Below are 15,364 nucleotides of genomic sequence, written 5' to 3' on the forward strand. Positions count from 1 at the left end.
GGCATCACAGCACATGCTGTAATTCCTGGAGAGCTTGCACTGAAGGTCTGGACATGCTAATGTCACTGCTGGTGTCTCCAATGTGACTGTGACCCCTGCAAAGTGAATTAGCAGAGCTCTGCCAGCACCTGCTGCGTGCACACCTCTCTTTTTCCCTGCAAACACACAGGGCTGCTGTCACTACATTGTTTTTCCAGATAAGGCTTAAAGGATCAGTATTTGATTGCAGCAGTGAGTTCAAGGTATGAGACACAGTGTTTGCATTAGAGAGATTTGTCACAAAACTTGGAGGGAAACAGCAGCACTCAGATGATCCATCGCACACTCACCTCATTTAAATGCAATTCAATTTAGCCAGACCCTTTGGCACAAAAGCGGGAAAGATGACTAAACAAAAAGCACAGAAGAATACTTCTGACCCCAGGTGTCAGCTGGATTTGTGTGTGACATTCACAGAGGAGCTGTCCAAGAAAGCCTGCAGCCATTCATTGCTAGGCTGCAATTAAGGTGGCAGCCAATGTTTAAAACCTTCCTCATCCCATTCTCCCCCTTTTCTGGCCACATTTTAAATACAACACAGAATGAAAAATAAAAATAGACTGCTGTGCCCTGCTCCACATGAGGCTGGGCCAGGATGAGTGGATTTCTATGCAAACAACACACAGAATGTTTTCCTTTAATCAGTTTGTTGCCTGACACAGATAGGAAAATTAAATGAAGTTAACTGTGCAGTTTTCAAGTTACCATTCAGCTTTTCAGTTGAGACAGATGACTTCTACTTACAGTGCTTCTTCCTCTGGCATTCAGTGGAAAATTTGGCAATCCTCTCTGGGTCTGGTTCTCAGCAATTCTCTGACATGGGGGCAGTTAGTGTCTCCATTGCACATAATAGAGCTGTAGAAGCCAGGAAAAAAATGGCTCTTTTCTGGCCAGTTTCCCCCTTTCCCATCTGACAGAAGTGATTTTCTTCCCTGATCCAAAAGCCAACACACCCTGGTCTCCTCCAGTGAGCATGGCAGGCACAGCACACAAATGCTCAGAGTCCCCTGAAGTTTGCAAAAAGTATCAAATTCCCCCATTTCTGCCCTTCTCAGGGAGCAAGAGAGCCCCAGTGTGAGCAGGGCAAAGAGGCAGCCCTACCTTTGTGTGATTGGGGCTGCATCACTGATCCAGGGAGGGACACAGAGCACTAGGGGTTAAATGGGAACTTACAGCCCTTCCCACCACCCAGCAAATCTGGATTGTGGCTCAACTCCCAGCCATTGTAACCTCAATTCTGCCACAGGGTTACTCCTGACTTACACAGGTGAAGTTAGACCCAGGTATCAACTCTAATGGGCCTGATTCTGTTCATGTCTACACCACCACAACCTGATGATAACTATGATAAATAATTCTGGGAAATGACCCTGGATTCTGGCTCCCAGCCATTGTAACCTCACTTCTGCAGAGGGTTACTCCTGATTTACACAGGTAAAGTTGGACCCAGGTATCAACTCTAATGGACCTCATTCTGTTCATGTTTACACCAGCACAATGTGATGATGATGACAAATAATTCTGGGAAATTACCTGGGAAATGACCCTGGATCCTGGCTCCCAGCCATTGTAACCTCACTTCTGCAGAGGGTTACTCCTGACTTACACAGGTGAAGTTGGACCCAGATATCAACTCTAATGGACCTGATTCTGTTCGTGTATACCCCAGCACAATGTGATGATGATGATAAATAATTCACAATTAAAAGCCAAATTACTCACTATTACTCGGTGAGTAGTCATGGCAACTTCTTTCCTTCCCCAGCAATATATCCAGTGATTTCCCAGCAATATATCCAGTGATGATACTGCCAGGGATTGGTCAGGTCTGGAATGAGAATTATGGGACAGATAATATGAGGGTGATGGTCACACTTGTCAGACCAAAGACACTCCAGCATCCCTCTCTGATGGCTGCAGGCATTTCTCAGGAGCTTTTCCAGCTCCATGCAGATCTTTTGCTCCCACTGACTTGACTGCAGCTCACCTGCTCCCCTCCCTGACCCTCTCCAAGTTCCCCCTCTGCACCTCGCTCTATTTACATCCCTGCCAGGATGGGAATCAAGGCACAGGGACCAAAACAAGGCTAAACCACACAGAAGGAACAACTTCCACAACAAGATTTGGATCCTGCTGTTGACAGAGGAGTGCTGGCTCCTGGACTAATTACAAAATGCTGAATTTGGAGACACCTTGTGCATAATATATTGATTTTTTTTTTTCCCCTTGGAACATGGTTCCAGCTCTCAGTTGCTCTTCTACGTGCTCCAAAGGCAGAGTTTTAATGCTGCAGGCAGAGAGGGCACCAGGAGATGGGAGCTACACCTGAGGCAAGCTCCACTCTTCTGAGACAATTACAGCCATAAAGGTTTAGCATAAAGCTCAGGAGAGCAGAAAGCAGAACACTGTCAGTCACAAGCTTTTCATTCTGAAACTGGCTCCTAAAAAAGATAAGATAAAGCCAAACCAGATTAACCAACTTCAAAGCAAGCAGCAAGGCATTTAGGGCATGCTAGAATAGAATGCAGCTGTGCAGAGCACTGGTGAATTAAACAGGTTGAGGTTCCTTAATGACTTGCTCCTTGTCCCTTGCAGGTTTTTGGAAGTTTCCTGTGATTAGTCGCATCCCCTAACGAGATTCCAGCATCCAGGTGATGCAGCATTGCCTGCTACAGAAATGTTGATGAGGTGAGCAAGCAGGAGCTCTGTGGAACAGCCTCCCCCAATCAGTTATCCAAGGAAGAGTGATATCGAATGACTCTCACAAGGGACACACAAAGCACTTACTGTTGAGCTAATCGTCAACTTTCTAAGTCAAATTAACCAATTTGCTAATTAAGGCTCATGGCAATTCCTCACGACAGTAAGTCTGCGGTGCAGTGATTCATCAGGCGGTCACAGAACTGGGGAGGGGCTCCTCCTGCCCTCAGGATGGGTGCTGCTTCCCAAAGGAGTTTAAAAGCTGGGGGGAAAGAGAATGGGAGGAAAATAAGAGAGGGAAAGGGGAAAAAAGGGGGTAAGTGGAACCCAAGGCAGTTTGAGAGAGAAATCATATTTTTTAAAATTGACATGGGAAAAATAGTTGCCTTTCTAACATTATTTGATTGGATGATGTGAAATTAAGCAGGTGGGTCTCATGAGTTCTAAGTGTTAACATTTTGCATTAACATCTGTCCAACCCATGGCAGGGGTCAGTCTGCTGCTGAAGAAGGAAGGAGCAGAGAGGGAATGATGCCTCTGCTGACCAAGAAGGAGAGACACAAAAGTTGGGAGCAGCCCAGGGATTCAGCTCACGGGAATGTTGCTCTCTGGACCTCCCACCACCTGAACCTTCACTCCCTGGGGCTCCCAGCACTGCACAACCCCTCACGGAGCCCCTCCCACTGCAGATTTCCAGCTTGGAAGAGGAGGCTGCAAGCACAGAACCCTTTCCCCTACAGCAAAGCAACCTTGAAAACTTGAATGGCACACACTGCATGGCTCTTGGATCCTCAGAGGCTCTCTCAGCTTTCTAACCACTTTCCCTTCTTCGAATGGGTAAATAATCTTTCACCCATTTAACCTGAGACACCAAACTCCATGACTCACCCAAAAATCTCAGCACTTCCTTGTGCCCCTGCCATTTGTCCTTATTCAAGGCAAGAAATGACACCAGTATCAAGAGATTTGTATTTTGTGATCCTCTCTGATGTAGCCTCACTCGCTTGAACGCCATAATTTGACCTTCTGTATCTGAGGTTCACAAAATGCAGACAAATCAATTCCCAGGGGCTCCAGGATGAACACGTCTCCTCTCCAGGGGGTTCTGCAAGAAGGATTAATTAGCTGAGGAAATTCACATCACTGCAGCTGCAGTGCTACAGGCAGGGCCACACCAGGGGAGCCCCAGGAGCACCTCCAGCTTCCCAACTAGACACAATAATAGTGTCACACACTGGGGGAGCCCCAGCCTCCTGGCCCCCTGAGATGTCACTGCAAGGACAACACTCTTCACAATCCCTGTGCTCAGTTCAGTGATTTCTGAGGGCAGGGCAGGCCCACAGGGCTCTCGGGGAGCAGGGCTGGCACTGCAGAGCCCCCCAGCACTCAGTGCCCCATCCTGTTGTGCCCCCAAAGGCAGCTGAGACCATGGAGCTCTCTGCAAGCACCCCAATCACCTGCCAGCCCTAAATGGGACATTTCAGATTTAACCATCCTGAGCTCACCTGAGCTAGCTCTGCCAGTCTCCCAAATTCAAAGCACAACCTCCCTGAGTGCTCTCCTTGCTTTGCTGCCTGATTTGCCTCCAGGACAGGCTGTGTGATGTAAACCAACCTGCTTGAGGCTGGATTTTTCTGGAGCTGGGAGGATTTGGCACCTTTTATTACTCACTTGTAAAGTGACTCCCAGAAATACCACAAACAAGCCCAGCAGGCTGCCTGAGGAGGGAAGGATGCTCATGTATGCTCTGTTCCTTGGATAAAGGGCATTAATCTAAGCCTTTGCACCTCTGGGGCAGTGAGAAGAGCCTGGCAGCACCTCCCAAGGACCTGCTGCATGTCTGAGCTTTGACATCTTCTTCCAAAGGGGTTCTTCAGCTCAGCTTGCTGTTTGTAAGCAAATCTCACAGCAAAATCCTGTCTGGCAGAGCAACAGTGCAGTGATCACGACATCCACCAGCTCTAGCAGGCACAGGGACCTGTTCCCAGCTGTGCCTTCACAGAAATCCATCCATCCGTCCATCCATCCATCCATCCATCCATCCATCCATCACCACACAGCAGCAGGACAGCAGAGAAGGAACAAGTCAGGCAGCAGCTGCTGCATTGACTCAAGTGGCACCCAAGCCAAACTGTCAGCAGTGTGAGCCTCCCACAGCATCCAGCAGCCATGAGCTCCTTCCTGGGAACGTGCTGCCTCACACCAGGACATGGGAAAAGGGAATGGCCCCAAATCATCCCTCACAGAGGGCAGAGGTACACTGCAGAGGGGAAATGCCTGCATGGGGAGGACAGTGACTGTAAAGAGTAAAGGCTTCTCCCTGCTCCCCCTAAGCAGTGTTAACCCAACTGAGAATAAACAAGAGAATAAACCATTTCATCATAATGCCTTCAGTTTGAAGGGGGGCTCCTCTCGAAGGACCAGATGTGCCTCATTGCACTTGATGAGACAGGTGGGAGAAATTAAGGGGCACATGACACTTGCTAAAAAGCATCGCCTGGGAAGGTCTAAACTACATTGACTACTACTAACTACAAGGTCCAATTCATTTCTCTTCAACCCTGCAGAGCAAGGCAGGCTCAGAGGCACAGGTTGTGTTTTTAGGCTCCAGTAAAGCACACGAGAAGAGCACCCTGATTTCTCTACTCCTGCAGGATGGGGCAAACCCTCTCAGACAGCCATGCGGGCAGAGCAGAGGCTCCAAGGCTGCTTGATGAGGGTAAAGCTCCCAGCTGTGATGGGCTCTGCTCCCTGACAAGCCACAGGTGCTGTTCCCTGGGGGTTAAAAGCAGGATAGGAGCAGCGCTGAGGGCTTTGTGTCGGTGGCTGTGCCCATGGAGGGCGTATCGCCGCTGGAGCGGTACCTGGAGAGCTGCAGCGGGCAGGTAAGGCAGGAAGGAAAATATCAACCGAGGAGGGGGGGGGGGGGGAAATAAAATAAAGCTAAACAAAAGGTAACTGCGTTGGCCGGGAATCGAACCCGGGTCAACTGCTTGGAAGGCAGCTATGCTCACCACTATACCACCAACGCCGCGCTGAAAGCAGGCTCGCAGCCGCGCCTCAAGTGCGTCATTACCGCATTCCTGCCGGGTCAGCCCCAAATTCCGCTGTTCTGGGGGGTTCCTCCTTGTCCCGGGGGGTTTCCTCCTTATCCCAGGGGATCCATGCTGTCCCGGAGCTGCCGGGAGCACGGAGGAGCTCTCTTGAGCGGGAGGTCGCCTTTACTCCCTGCTAAGAGGGATGGTGCTGCCTGCGAGGGTCAGCCCGGGTGCTGGCGTGGGTGGGCACTGAGAGGGCAGCAGGCTCGCATCTCCTCGCTCTGTTAGTAAATGTCTGCAAAAATTCATTATTTCGGGGTTTGGAATGGTTGTCCTCTACCCACTGCAAACAACGTGTAAGTCTCACCTTTTCTGCTCTGCCAGCCAAGCCAGTAAGATATGCTCTTCAGAGGGCTGAGGAAGGTTTCCAAAGAAACACTTGAATAAAAATGTTGTTTTGTTTAATGATCCTTGTGCAAATGCATAAATGCTTAATTTTCAACAGGAAACGCTGTTGTACAACAGTGTAATTCAAAGCAAAAGCCAAGTGTGTTGGTTTAGTTAGACTCGTCCTGATCTCAGGTGGTTGTAGGAACAACTGGGAGAGGGCTGGACTCCACAGCTGAGCATCCTCCTTACTTATGGAACAAAACTTCTTTGCATCCTGTTGAAAACTCATTTTCAGCTCAGAAAACGGGCTTAGCACAAGCTGTTTAAATCCAGAGACCATCCTGTGGCAGTGGGTAAAGCCCTCTGAATGTGCCCTCACAAAGTATATAATGTGGTAATGTATAATACAGCTTTTACAAGTGCTATTGAGCTTTTTATGTTTTACATTTGCTGGTACCCTTGATAATAGCAGATGTGTGATAGGAGGAAAAAAATTAATCCAAGTCTGGTGCTTAAGGCAGCTGGGTTTGATTTGTGTCTACCTGACTTGCAGGGATTTCTGCAGTGGAAGTGAAAAAGGCTGTTTCCCCTCAAACTGCCCCAAACTGAGGGATCTCAGACAGGATCTGTGAGTGAAATCCCCTCCCTGGAGCTGCTGGGAGATGGCCAAAGCTATGCAGTTGGTGGGGCCTTGGTGAAGTTAATTAATCCAGAGTCTATAGCAATAACCCTTGGCAGCCAGCCCAATGCAAACATGGTCTTGTGCCCCTTTTGCAGCCTCTGAGCATCTGTCTGACAAGAAGGAAATATTCCCCAGCACTTAACCCTGTCAGGGCTTTCCTCAGACCTCTTAGGTGCAAACCTGATCAGAAAGGAAAATTTGCTTTCTGTTTCTACTTGCTCTATACAATTTACTCTACTTTTTGAAAATTTCACAGCTGTGTGATACTTCCAGCCTCACGTACCACTCATTTCTCCATCAGCTTCTTTAAGATATGTCACAAACTGGCTTTGGTTGTTTGTTTGTGGGTGGTTTTTTTGCTGTTATGTTCATTCCTTGATGCCCATTAGTATGATGTGAGTAGTCTCACAGGGAGCTTTTTGTATCATTTTCTCTACATTGTGGTTCCTACAAAACCTTCCTAATGAGCTCCTGCACAGCTAATCCTTAATCCACTGGAATTCTTGCTGAGATTTTGACTTTTCTTTTGCTGCTGACTTGAAAAAGATCTATTTAAAATAGACATAATATTTTATTTGTAACTATTAATTACATATTTTACCATTTTTTCTAAAGGGTAAAGGAGTACATAGATTTATTTGAGAGCATCCATCCCAACAGATCTTCTGTGGGGCTCTGCTGATTTAGAAGTCAGTTTTAGAAGCAGTTTTAATTGTGGGTACTTTCTGATTGCATCTGTATTCAGGCTAGTGAGGGTTTTCTGGATGATTTGTCACTTTGTCAGAGTTCTCCAAGTGTCTGCAGGCAGATATACTGCAAAGTAGGAGCAGAGCTGTCCCCGTGTGCATGGCTGGGTTGCCAAGTGAGCTGCCTAGAAGAGAGCAGCACTAGCTCAGGGCTGGGAAGCACTGATCTGGAAATCCTGCTCCTGCTGGAGGGCAGGCACTTGCTGCCAACTCCAGGGCTCAGTCTCATGCACCACTCCCTGCTCTGATTTGTGCTTGGACTTTTCAAGTCCTTCTGGCTCTTGAACCTAAAAATGCCTGATTAAACACAAAACCTCTTGTGTGCATTCTTTAGTCCAAGCTGTCACCTGCTGTGGATGTTGGCAGAAACCACCTTGAGAAAGAGGCTTATGCACCAATGGAGAGGGAATAAATCCTGTCCTGAAACTCTTGCCTCACTGACATGATGATGCTTTTTAACAGCTTTTAATAATAAATAGTTGATAAAGAAGGACATCAGCATGACAGAGCTTACTTGCAGGTGTGTTGTGTGCTTGGTTCTGCTGACTGTGGTGAGGCTTTTTTTAGTCCCATCGTCTCATCTCTAGCTTCACTCAGGCTGGTGGCCTCCAGGAGCTGAGGAATTAATTGCTGCTGGTTCTGTGAGCTGCTGCCCTCTGTTGCACAAAGCAAAGCTGACACTGTCCCCTGCTAGCAGGGAGAGGAAATGGAATAATTTACAGAATGGGAGATCAAGACAGCCAGAAAATGTTGTCTGTCTTCCTTGGAAAAACTCAGGAGTGTGATAGTGTGGCTGTGGTGTGACAGTGGCTGTGAAAGGTGAAGTGCCACTGTTGTAGCTGCATTTCTCAATTTGTGCAGTCCCAGGAGCTCTCTAGAGAGCCCATGGATTGTGGTGAAAATGCATTATACAAGGTACCTGGATTTTTATACACTCACAGACAAGCAAAGGACACACTTTCAACCTTAAAACTAGTCTTTGATAAAATACATATTGGGGGGAAATTATTGAAGCTTCCTCATTGAAGATTAATCCTAATTTACTCTCCTTGTTTTAATACAAGACCCTTAATGGCACTTTTTCTTAATTCAAGGATGACTTCTCCACTAGCCCTCATCTGTTCACTCCTATGAGCCCTTATGATTTAGAACTTCCAATTCCAGCATCTTCCCAGTTAAGTGAGTCCAAGGAGCTCCACACAGACTTCTCCTCCGTGGACCTCAGCTTTCTCCCCGATGTCACCCAAGATAACAAAGAACAAAACCTCCCTGAGGATGGTCAGGAAACCCAAAAAGAGCTTGATGGGTCACTCCCAAGTAAGGAGGACAGTGGTGTTTTCATGGATGAGAGCAGCTTGCCACATCCAGGTGCAGCTGAGCCATCTCCTGAAGCCCCTGGCACGTGTCCTCCCCTGACTCCAATGACTCCGATCACCCCGGCGACATCTGCCTCAGAAAGTTCTGGAATAGTCCCCCAGCTGCAGTAAGTTATGTGCTGTTCATGTAGCACACACACCATAGTCAGAGTTTGGCTGAAACTGCAAGGTGTTGCTCTGACTTTTCACTTGGAGAATGTAGCAAGCATGGCCTTGTCTTAAATAAGTCAAAAACTACAGGAGTAGTTTTTGTAGTAGTTTTTTCCCCCCTCTTGAAGGGGAGGCGGAGAAAATTAAATTACAGTATTGGATAAAAATATGAAAATCCTTAAGAAGGAGGATTTCCTCCAGGAAGGAGAATGTGAAGGATGACTCCAGGGGTTTAAAAATGTTACTCTGCCTTTTCAAAAGGAGAAACAGAACCTCTGGCCTCATTAAAAGATGCTGTCCTGTCTAGGATAGAGCAGCTCTGGAACAGTTTATACCTGTAGAAAATAACTCACCCCTGACTACGTTAGGTGCTGTAGTAAGCCTCAATAGTCAGTAATGGTTCAATCCCAAGCTGTGAAAGGCTTCAGTGATGCAGTTTTTGGAAGACACACAAACTTTTAATTCAGAGACTAATAACTTCACACTTTGTTCTATCTCAAAGTGCAGTTTTGGATTGAATTACTTAAGTTTTGCCAGAAGTAGCTTTATGCTTGAGTGGGGAAGAGACAGGCAGGAAATCAGATGATGGCAATTATTAATTGGAATGTGACTGTACTGCTTGGGGGGTGGCTCTGCAGTGGCTGGATTTTGCAATGAGAAAATTCCTCCCTCATTCCACAGGAATATTGTGTCAACTGTAAACTTGGCTTGTAAACTGGATCTGAAGAACATAGCTCTGCATGCCAGAAATGCAGAGTATAACCCAAAGGTAAATCTTGGACTCAAAGCTTTACCCTCCCTTCCCTTTCACAATGATCCTGTGACTGTGCTCTTAACTCTCCTGCTCCTGGGTGGGTGGGAAATAACTTCAGGTGGGAAAGAAACACTTAAAAAACAAATATGTGTTGTGATAAGCTTTGAAATTGTTAATTTTTGTAAGACTGAACAGAAATACAGCTTAATTCCTGACAGGTTGTCCTTTGAATTTGTAGAGGTTTGCTGCTGTGATCATGAGAATCAGGGAACCACGAACAACAGCCCTCATCTTCAGTTCAGGAAAAATGGTCTGCACAGGAGCAAAAAGGTATTTTTCTGGTTTTTCCCTTCCCTCTAAAGGTCTGGGTCTTGCAGCTATGCATGTATTTTGATGAAGAATGTCTTACTTAAAAAGTCTTGCTTAAAACATCTAGCAAAGGACTAACTGCAAGAAAAGTGAAGCACTGATATTGAAAATCTTCCTTTCTTCATGATGGCACCTTAGCAATTTCTGAACTGTGTACTTCTGTCCCTGAATTTAGAGTGAGCTGAGCAGACATCAGTAGAAAAGCTGCTGAAATTCCCAGAAATTAAGGGATTATTTGCATTTCTCACTGATTTTTAAAGTGTTTAGGACATAACTTGTGTCTCTCAAGTCTCTCTTCAGTGTCCGTGTTCACCAGTCAACACATCTGCCTCTAGAGGAAATGGGAATTGGGGAAAGCAAAAGTTTCTTTCTGTACTCTGAAGCTCTTTCCCCCTGAAGTTCAGCAGAGTCTGCCTTAGTTTTTATATCTCAAACCAGTCAATTAGAATTAATTAACTCATGCTCAGGAGACCTCTTCTCCAGCCCCTACCACCACCCCAGGCAGGTGAATTGTAGTGATGCCTGCAGTCTAACCCCTGGATCAGCACTGAGCTGTTTTGAGGAACTGAGAAACCTCTCAAAAGGGGAACTGCTGAGTGATGAAACATCTCCAGTGGGTTCAGCCAGACCACAGGAAGGTGAATGAACCAGTGCCTTACTCCTTTTAGCTCCCTACAGCAGTTCTGGGGATGGAGCCTTGCTATTTTGAGTGGCAGGATCTCTTTTTATGGAGTGGTGGCTATAAACTGAATTCCACCTCAAGAGCAGAGGAAAGCACAAATAAAAGTTGTTTTTTCCCCTTTGCTCTTCCTTCAGTGAAAAGCCCATCCCTGGAAGTGCTGCAGGCCAGGCTGGATGAGGCTTGGAGCACTCTGGAATAGTGAAGGTGTCCCTGCCCATGGCAGGGGGTGGAACAAGATGGGCTTTAGGGTCTCTTCCAGCCCCAGCCATTGTGGGATTCTGTGATTTGGAGATTACAACAAAGATTTCTCCCCTCAGTGAAGAGCAGTCAAGGCTGGCAGCCAGGAAATACGCACGGGTGGTGCAGAAGCTCGGCTTCCCTGCCAAGTTCTTGGACTTCAAGATCCAGAATATGGTGGGGAGCTGTGATGTGAGGTTCCCCGTCCGCCTGGAGAGCCTGGTTCTCACCCACCAGCAGTTCAGCAGGTAGGAGGAGATCAGGTACAGCCCTGTGCACCTGGCAGCAGGGCCTGAGGCCACTTCAGTGTGGTCTGTGCCTTTGCTCTGATGCCTTGGGAAGGCTGCCCTAGAACAGACACTGGATTGAGTTAAAGAATAAAGTTGGGATTTATTAGGAGGCCTCAATGGATGCACCTTGGGCAGCACAAGACCCCAGACAGGGCTGCACCCAAGATGGTCACAAAATGGATGTCTGGTCATGGAGTCTCACACTTTTCTAACTTCTGCTCCATTTGCACCTTGCAGTTCATTGTCCCTTTCCAGCTTTAGCCCAGGCAGTCCCACCCTGCTTGTTTTTCTCTCTCCAGCCCACGGTGTTTGTGCTCTGGGGCTGAGATTTGGATCATTTGTCCTTGGTCCCCAGCTGGAGCAGGAATTGTTTTGTCTCCCTGCTCTGTGCACAGAGCTCACCATCCCCTGATATGAAGCCCAGACCCTGACACTAAAGCAGCACAGAACCTGAAAAATAGAAAAGCTCAAACCTGAGGCATCAGCTCCACTGTGGGTTTTGATACCAATGTGGCCTCTTAACTCCCAGCAAAGCAAGTTCCTGTCTGCAGGGATAAGGTTTCCAACCTTCAGGCATGAAGCCAAACTGCAGTTGCAAAATACAGAATTGCAGGTATACTGTGTTTTCTGGGATATTGTTTTGGTTCTGTTTGGATGTTCTTTAGCCAAGAATTGAAAGAAAAGCTGTAGCTGAGTGAGGGCATGTTGTACCTGTGAGATCAGCTTGTTCAACACTAGAAATTGCCATCAGGTAAGGATGATTTCAGCACTGACAAAGCCAAAATTCAGTTGTCTTTTATTAGCAGTGCATCTAATAGCTTGCATTTCATTTAGGAACTAGATATATATTAAATATTTACATTGGCTGTTATCTTGTCTTAGTTGCACAGGATGCTTCCTGATAAGGGCTCTTTGCAGACTAGGAAGGATTTACTGTGAGGGTGCCCAGAGCAGCTGGGGCTGCCCCTGGCAGTGCCCAAGGCCAGGCTGGATGGGGCTTGGAGCAGCCTGGGACAGTGGAAGGTGTCCCTGCCCATGATAGGGGGTGGAATGAGGTGATTTTTAAGCCAGGCCATTCCATGATTTGAGGACTGTATGAAGATTACAATAAAGGTTCCAAGGTTATGACAAATCAGAAGTGGCTCACAAGTCTTTGTCAGCATGAAGATCCCCCACCAGCTCCAGCTGGGTTTAACAAGTTTCTCTTCAAGATATCCAAAACCTGACCTGAACCTTTCTCAGGGCAGCTAGATAAAATCAGTGTGGTTAATTACCTTACTGCTACTATAATTAAGGAGCACTTTATTCATACACCACTGAAACAGCTTTTGCATTTTACTGATCTCCCCTGCTTGCTTTGAACAGCTATGAACCTGAACTATTCCCTGGCCTGGTTTATAGGATGGTCCAACCAAGGATAGTGCTGCTGATCTTTGTGTCTGGGAAAGTTGTACTGACTGGTAAGTGCTGCCTCTCTGTGTCTCTACCCACTGCTTCACTTTCTGAGAGCATTTAAATTAAACATTAACTAAAATTCAGTATCTTGCCACAGTAAAGCCACTCGGGGATCTTTTTAATGCAGTTTTATCTGTGTTTTCTGCAGATAACATCAGTATAGTTGCACTAGAATCTTGTATTATTTCATATACAGAGTCTCAGATTTTGTTGAGATGTTAAGTATTTTTTTATTCAAAGCCTGATGCCACGTGCCAATGCAGAGGATGCCAACAGGATGCTGCCATGCCAGCAACTGCTCAGGCACTTAAATAGGAACCTCACAATAAGCAATTTAAAATTGCTTGGACGGGAAACAAACTTCTTAAAACACTTCACTGACAACATTTAGTAGGGATTATAAGGGAAAGGGTGGAGATCTTAGAGCTTGTTCCAGACTGCTTGGCAAAAAAATCATGAGGCAAAAGCCTTGCTGAGTCAGTGTGCTCAGCAGATACCTGTACCTCAGATCCCAGGTGTGACTTTTTCAAAAAAGGTGAATTCCTGAGCTCCTGGCACATCCTTGTTGTGAAGCTCATGAAAATGCTTCTATTCAGATGTACTGAAAGGTGAATGGTGCTTGATCCCAGAACCTCTGAATGTGATATTCATGTTCACAACACAGCTTTGGGAGTGGGGAAGGCAGGAGAAGTGCCTGCCTTAGCCAGAGATTCTCACAACCATAAATCAGGAATGAGCTCAGCCAGCTGAAGGAGGGGGCACTCAGGACAAAGCTTAAATGCTTCCCCCTCCAATGTCCACAATTTTCTTAGGTCTAGTAAAATTGTACTGGTCAGTAAAATCATACTGGTCAGTTCCATTCCACTTTCATTTTTGGGGTACACTGATTGTAATGGCCTTGCTGCACACTCAGCCCTTTGCTGTGAGTCCTGGGCCAGCTGTAATGACAAAACTAAATTTGCTGAGATGTGAGGAGGGTTTTCTCCCTAATCAAGACAGTGACTTGACTTTTGAAAGTAAAAGTTGCAAGGCAGATGAATTATTTGTGTCCAAGTAAGGACATGAGAAAAGGTTTACACATTCAACCTAAGCAGGGCTTAATTCCACTTTTAGTTCATTTAAGTGCAGTTTTCTTCTGGCTGATGTTTGTTGGGCCAGCATGAGTAGTGTTGCTGGCAGGGGATATTCCTGCCTACTGCAATGCAGTTTGTGTGCAAAACTTGGTATTAAAGATTTGCTACCAGTACCACAGAAAAGGATTTGAAATCAAAGGTGTCCTAACACACGGCTTAAAATTAAAATTGCTTCTCAGAGCTGGAGAAGGAGAGTTCTCAAACTGTGGAACAACTCCCAGTATGAAATAAAGGCCTTTCACCTCTTGTTCCTACCTTTCCACTCACCTCATGAACAGACAGAGCTGTTATTCTTAAGCAGATAACACGATGGTGGTGCTCAATTGCTTTTTTCCCATCTTCAAAGCCAATATTTTGCACCTGTCAAGAGCAGAAAATTGCTGTTTTGGTTCCACAGGTTAAACAAAACTAGTCTTAAAGCTAAGCAAGCTGGAAAATGCTCTTTGAGGTGACAGATAGAAATTCTGCCTTTAACAGTGAGGTGCTTTCAGTCTCCTGGGTTACTTCATGGTTTGTAATCTTATGGGGTTTAAACTGCATTTAGTTTAAGTTCAGCACTCTTAATTCATGGTCTTTTTTATCTTAAATGTCCATTTAGGAGCCAAAGACCGTTCTGAAATCTATGAGGCATTTGAGAACATCTACCCCATTTTAAGAGGCTTCAAGAAACCATCGTGACACAGCTCCCAGAGCAATCCAGAATAACCCCTGGGTTTGTGTTGCTGTGCTTGGAGCAGAACCAAGGGCATTCCTGGACACATCTGTGGATTATTAAGCAAATTATTCATTCCTGAATGCCACATACGCTGATGCCGTTCTATAGCTTGTGAAATGTTCTTTTCTTTCAGATTATCTGAGTTCTGACAATTTCTGTCAAGTTAAAGCACTTGATAAATGAATGCACTTTTAATAGAATGTATGTTAGGGTGGCACTTAAAAATATTTTGTAATCAAAGCCATGTGTCTCTTTCCCTGTTAAACAGATGAATCCACACTGCACTTCCAATTGGATTAATCAGAATCCTCAGCTCTAAGTGTCTTGATTTGCTCCTGCAGTGTTGCAGTTTCATGTTTAAGCTCAACATATATAACTGTCTATAACATGGCTTACAAAATCCTGTATGAGCTGATTTTGGTGTTTAGAACACAAGTGCTGGAATCACTCTGATCCCACTGGCTGGGTAAACTCTTGTGTGTGAGGGTAGAGGATTTTCTCTCACAGAGAAGACATTCCAGGTCCTGACTGCTGGAACACACACGAAAAGTCTGTGGGTGGAGGGCTGTAACTAATTAAATTATCTACTTTGACATGGGACAAGTTAG

General features: G+C 46.0%; 1 protein-coding gene and 1 non-coding gene across 2 annotated transcripts; one reads left to right on the forward strand and one right to left on the reverse strand.

Annotated features, from left to right (window-relative positions):
* The first annotated feature begins 5,573 nt into the window (after nt 1-5,573).
* TBPL2 (TATA-box binding protein like 2) lies at nt 5,574-14,719 on the forward strand. Its single transcript, XM_054286827.1, has 7 exons — nt 5,574-5,624; nt 8,690-9,078; nt 9,803-9,890; nt 10,114-10,205; nt 11,244-11,411; nt 12,819-12,913; nt 14,640-14,719. The coding sequence occupies exons 1-7, from the start codon at nt 5,574-5,576 to the stop codon at nt 14,717-14,719; spliced, it is 963 nt and encodes a 320-aa protein (XP_054142802.1).
* Nucleotides 5,699-5,770, reverse strand: TRNAG-UCC (transfer RNA glycine (anticodon UCC)). Its single transcript has one exon. It is a non-coding gene; the product is annotated as a tRNA-Gly (tRNA).
* Nucleotides 14,720-15,364: the final 645 nt, after the last annotated feature.

This window comes from Melozone crissalis, unplaced genomic scaffold (assembly GCF_028551555.1).
Source record: "Melozone crissalis strain CALT ecotype California unplaced genomic scaffold, PUWL_Pcris_2 ptg000056l_1, whole genome shotgun sequence".
NCBI lineage: Eukaryota > Metazoa > Chordata > Aves > Passeriformes > Passerellidae > Melozone > Melozone crissalis.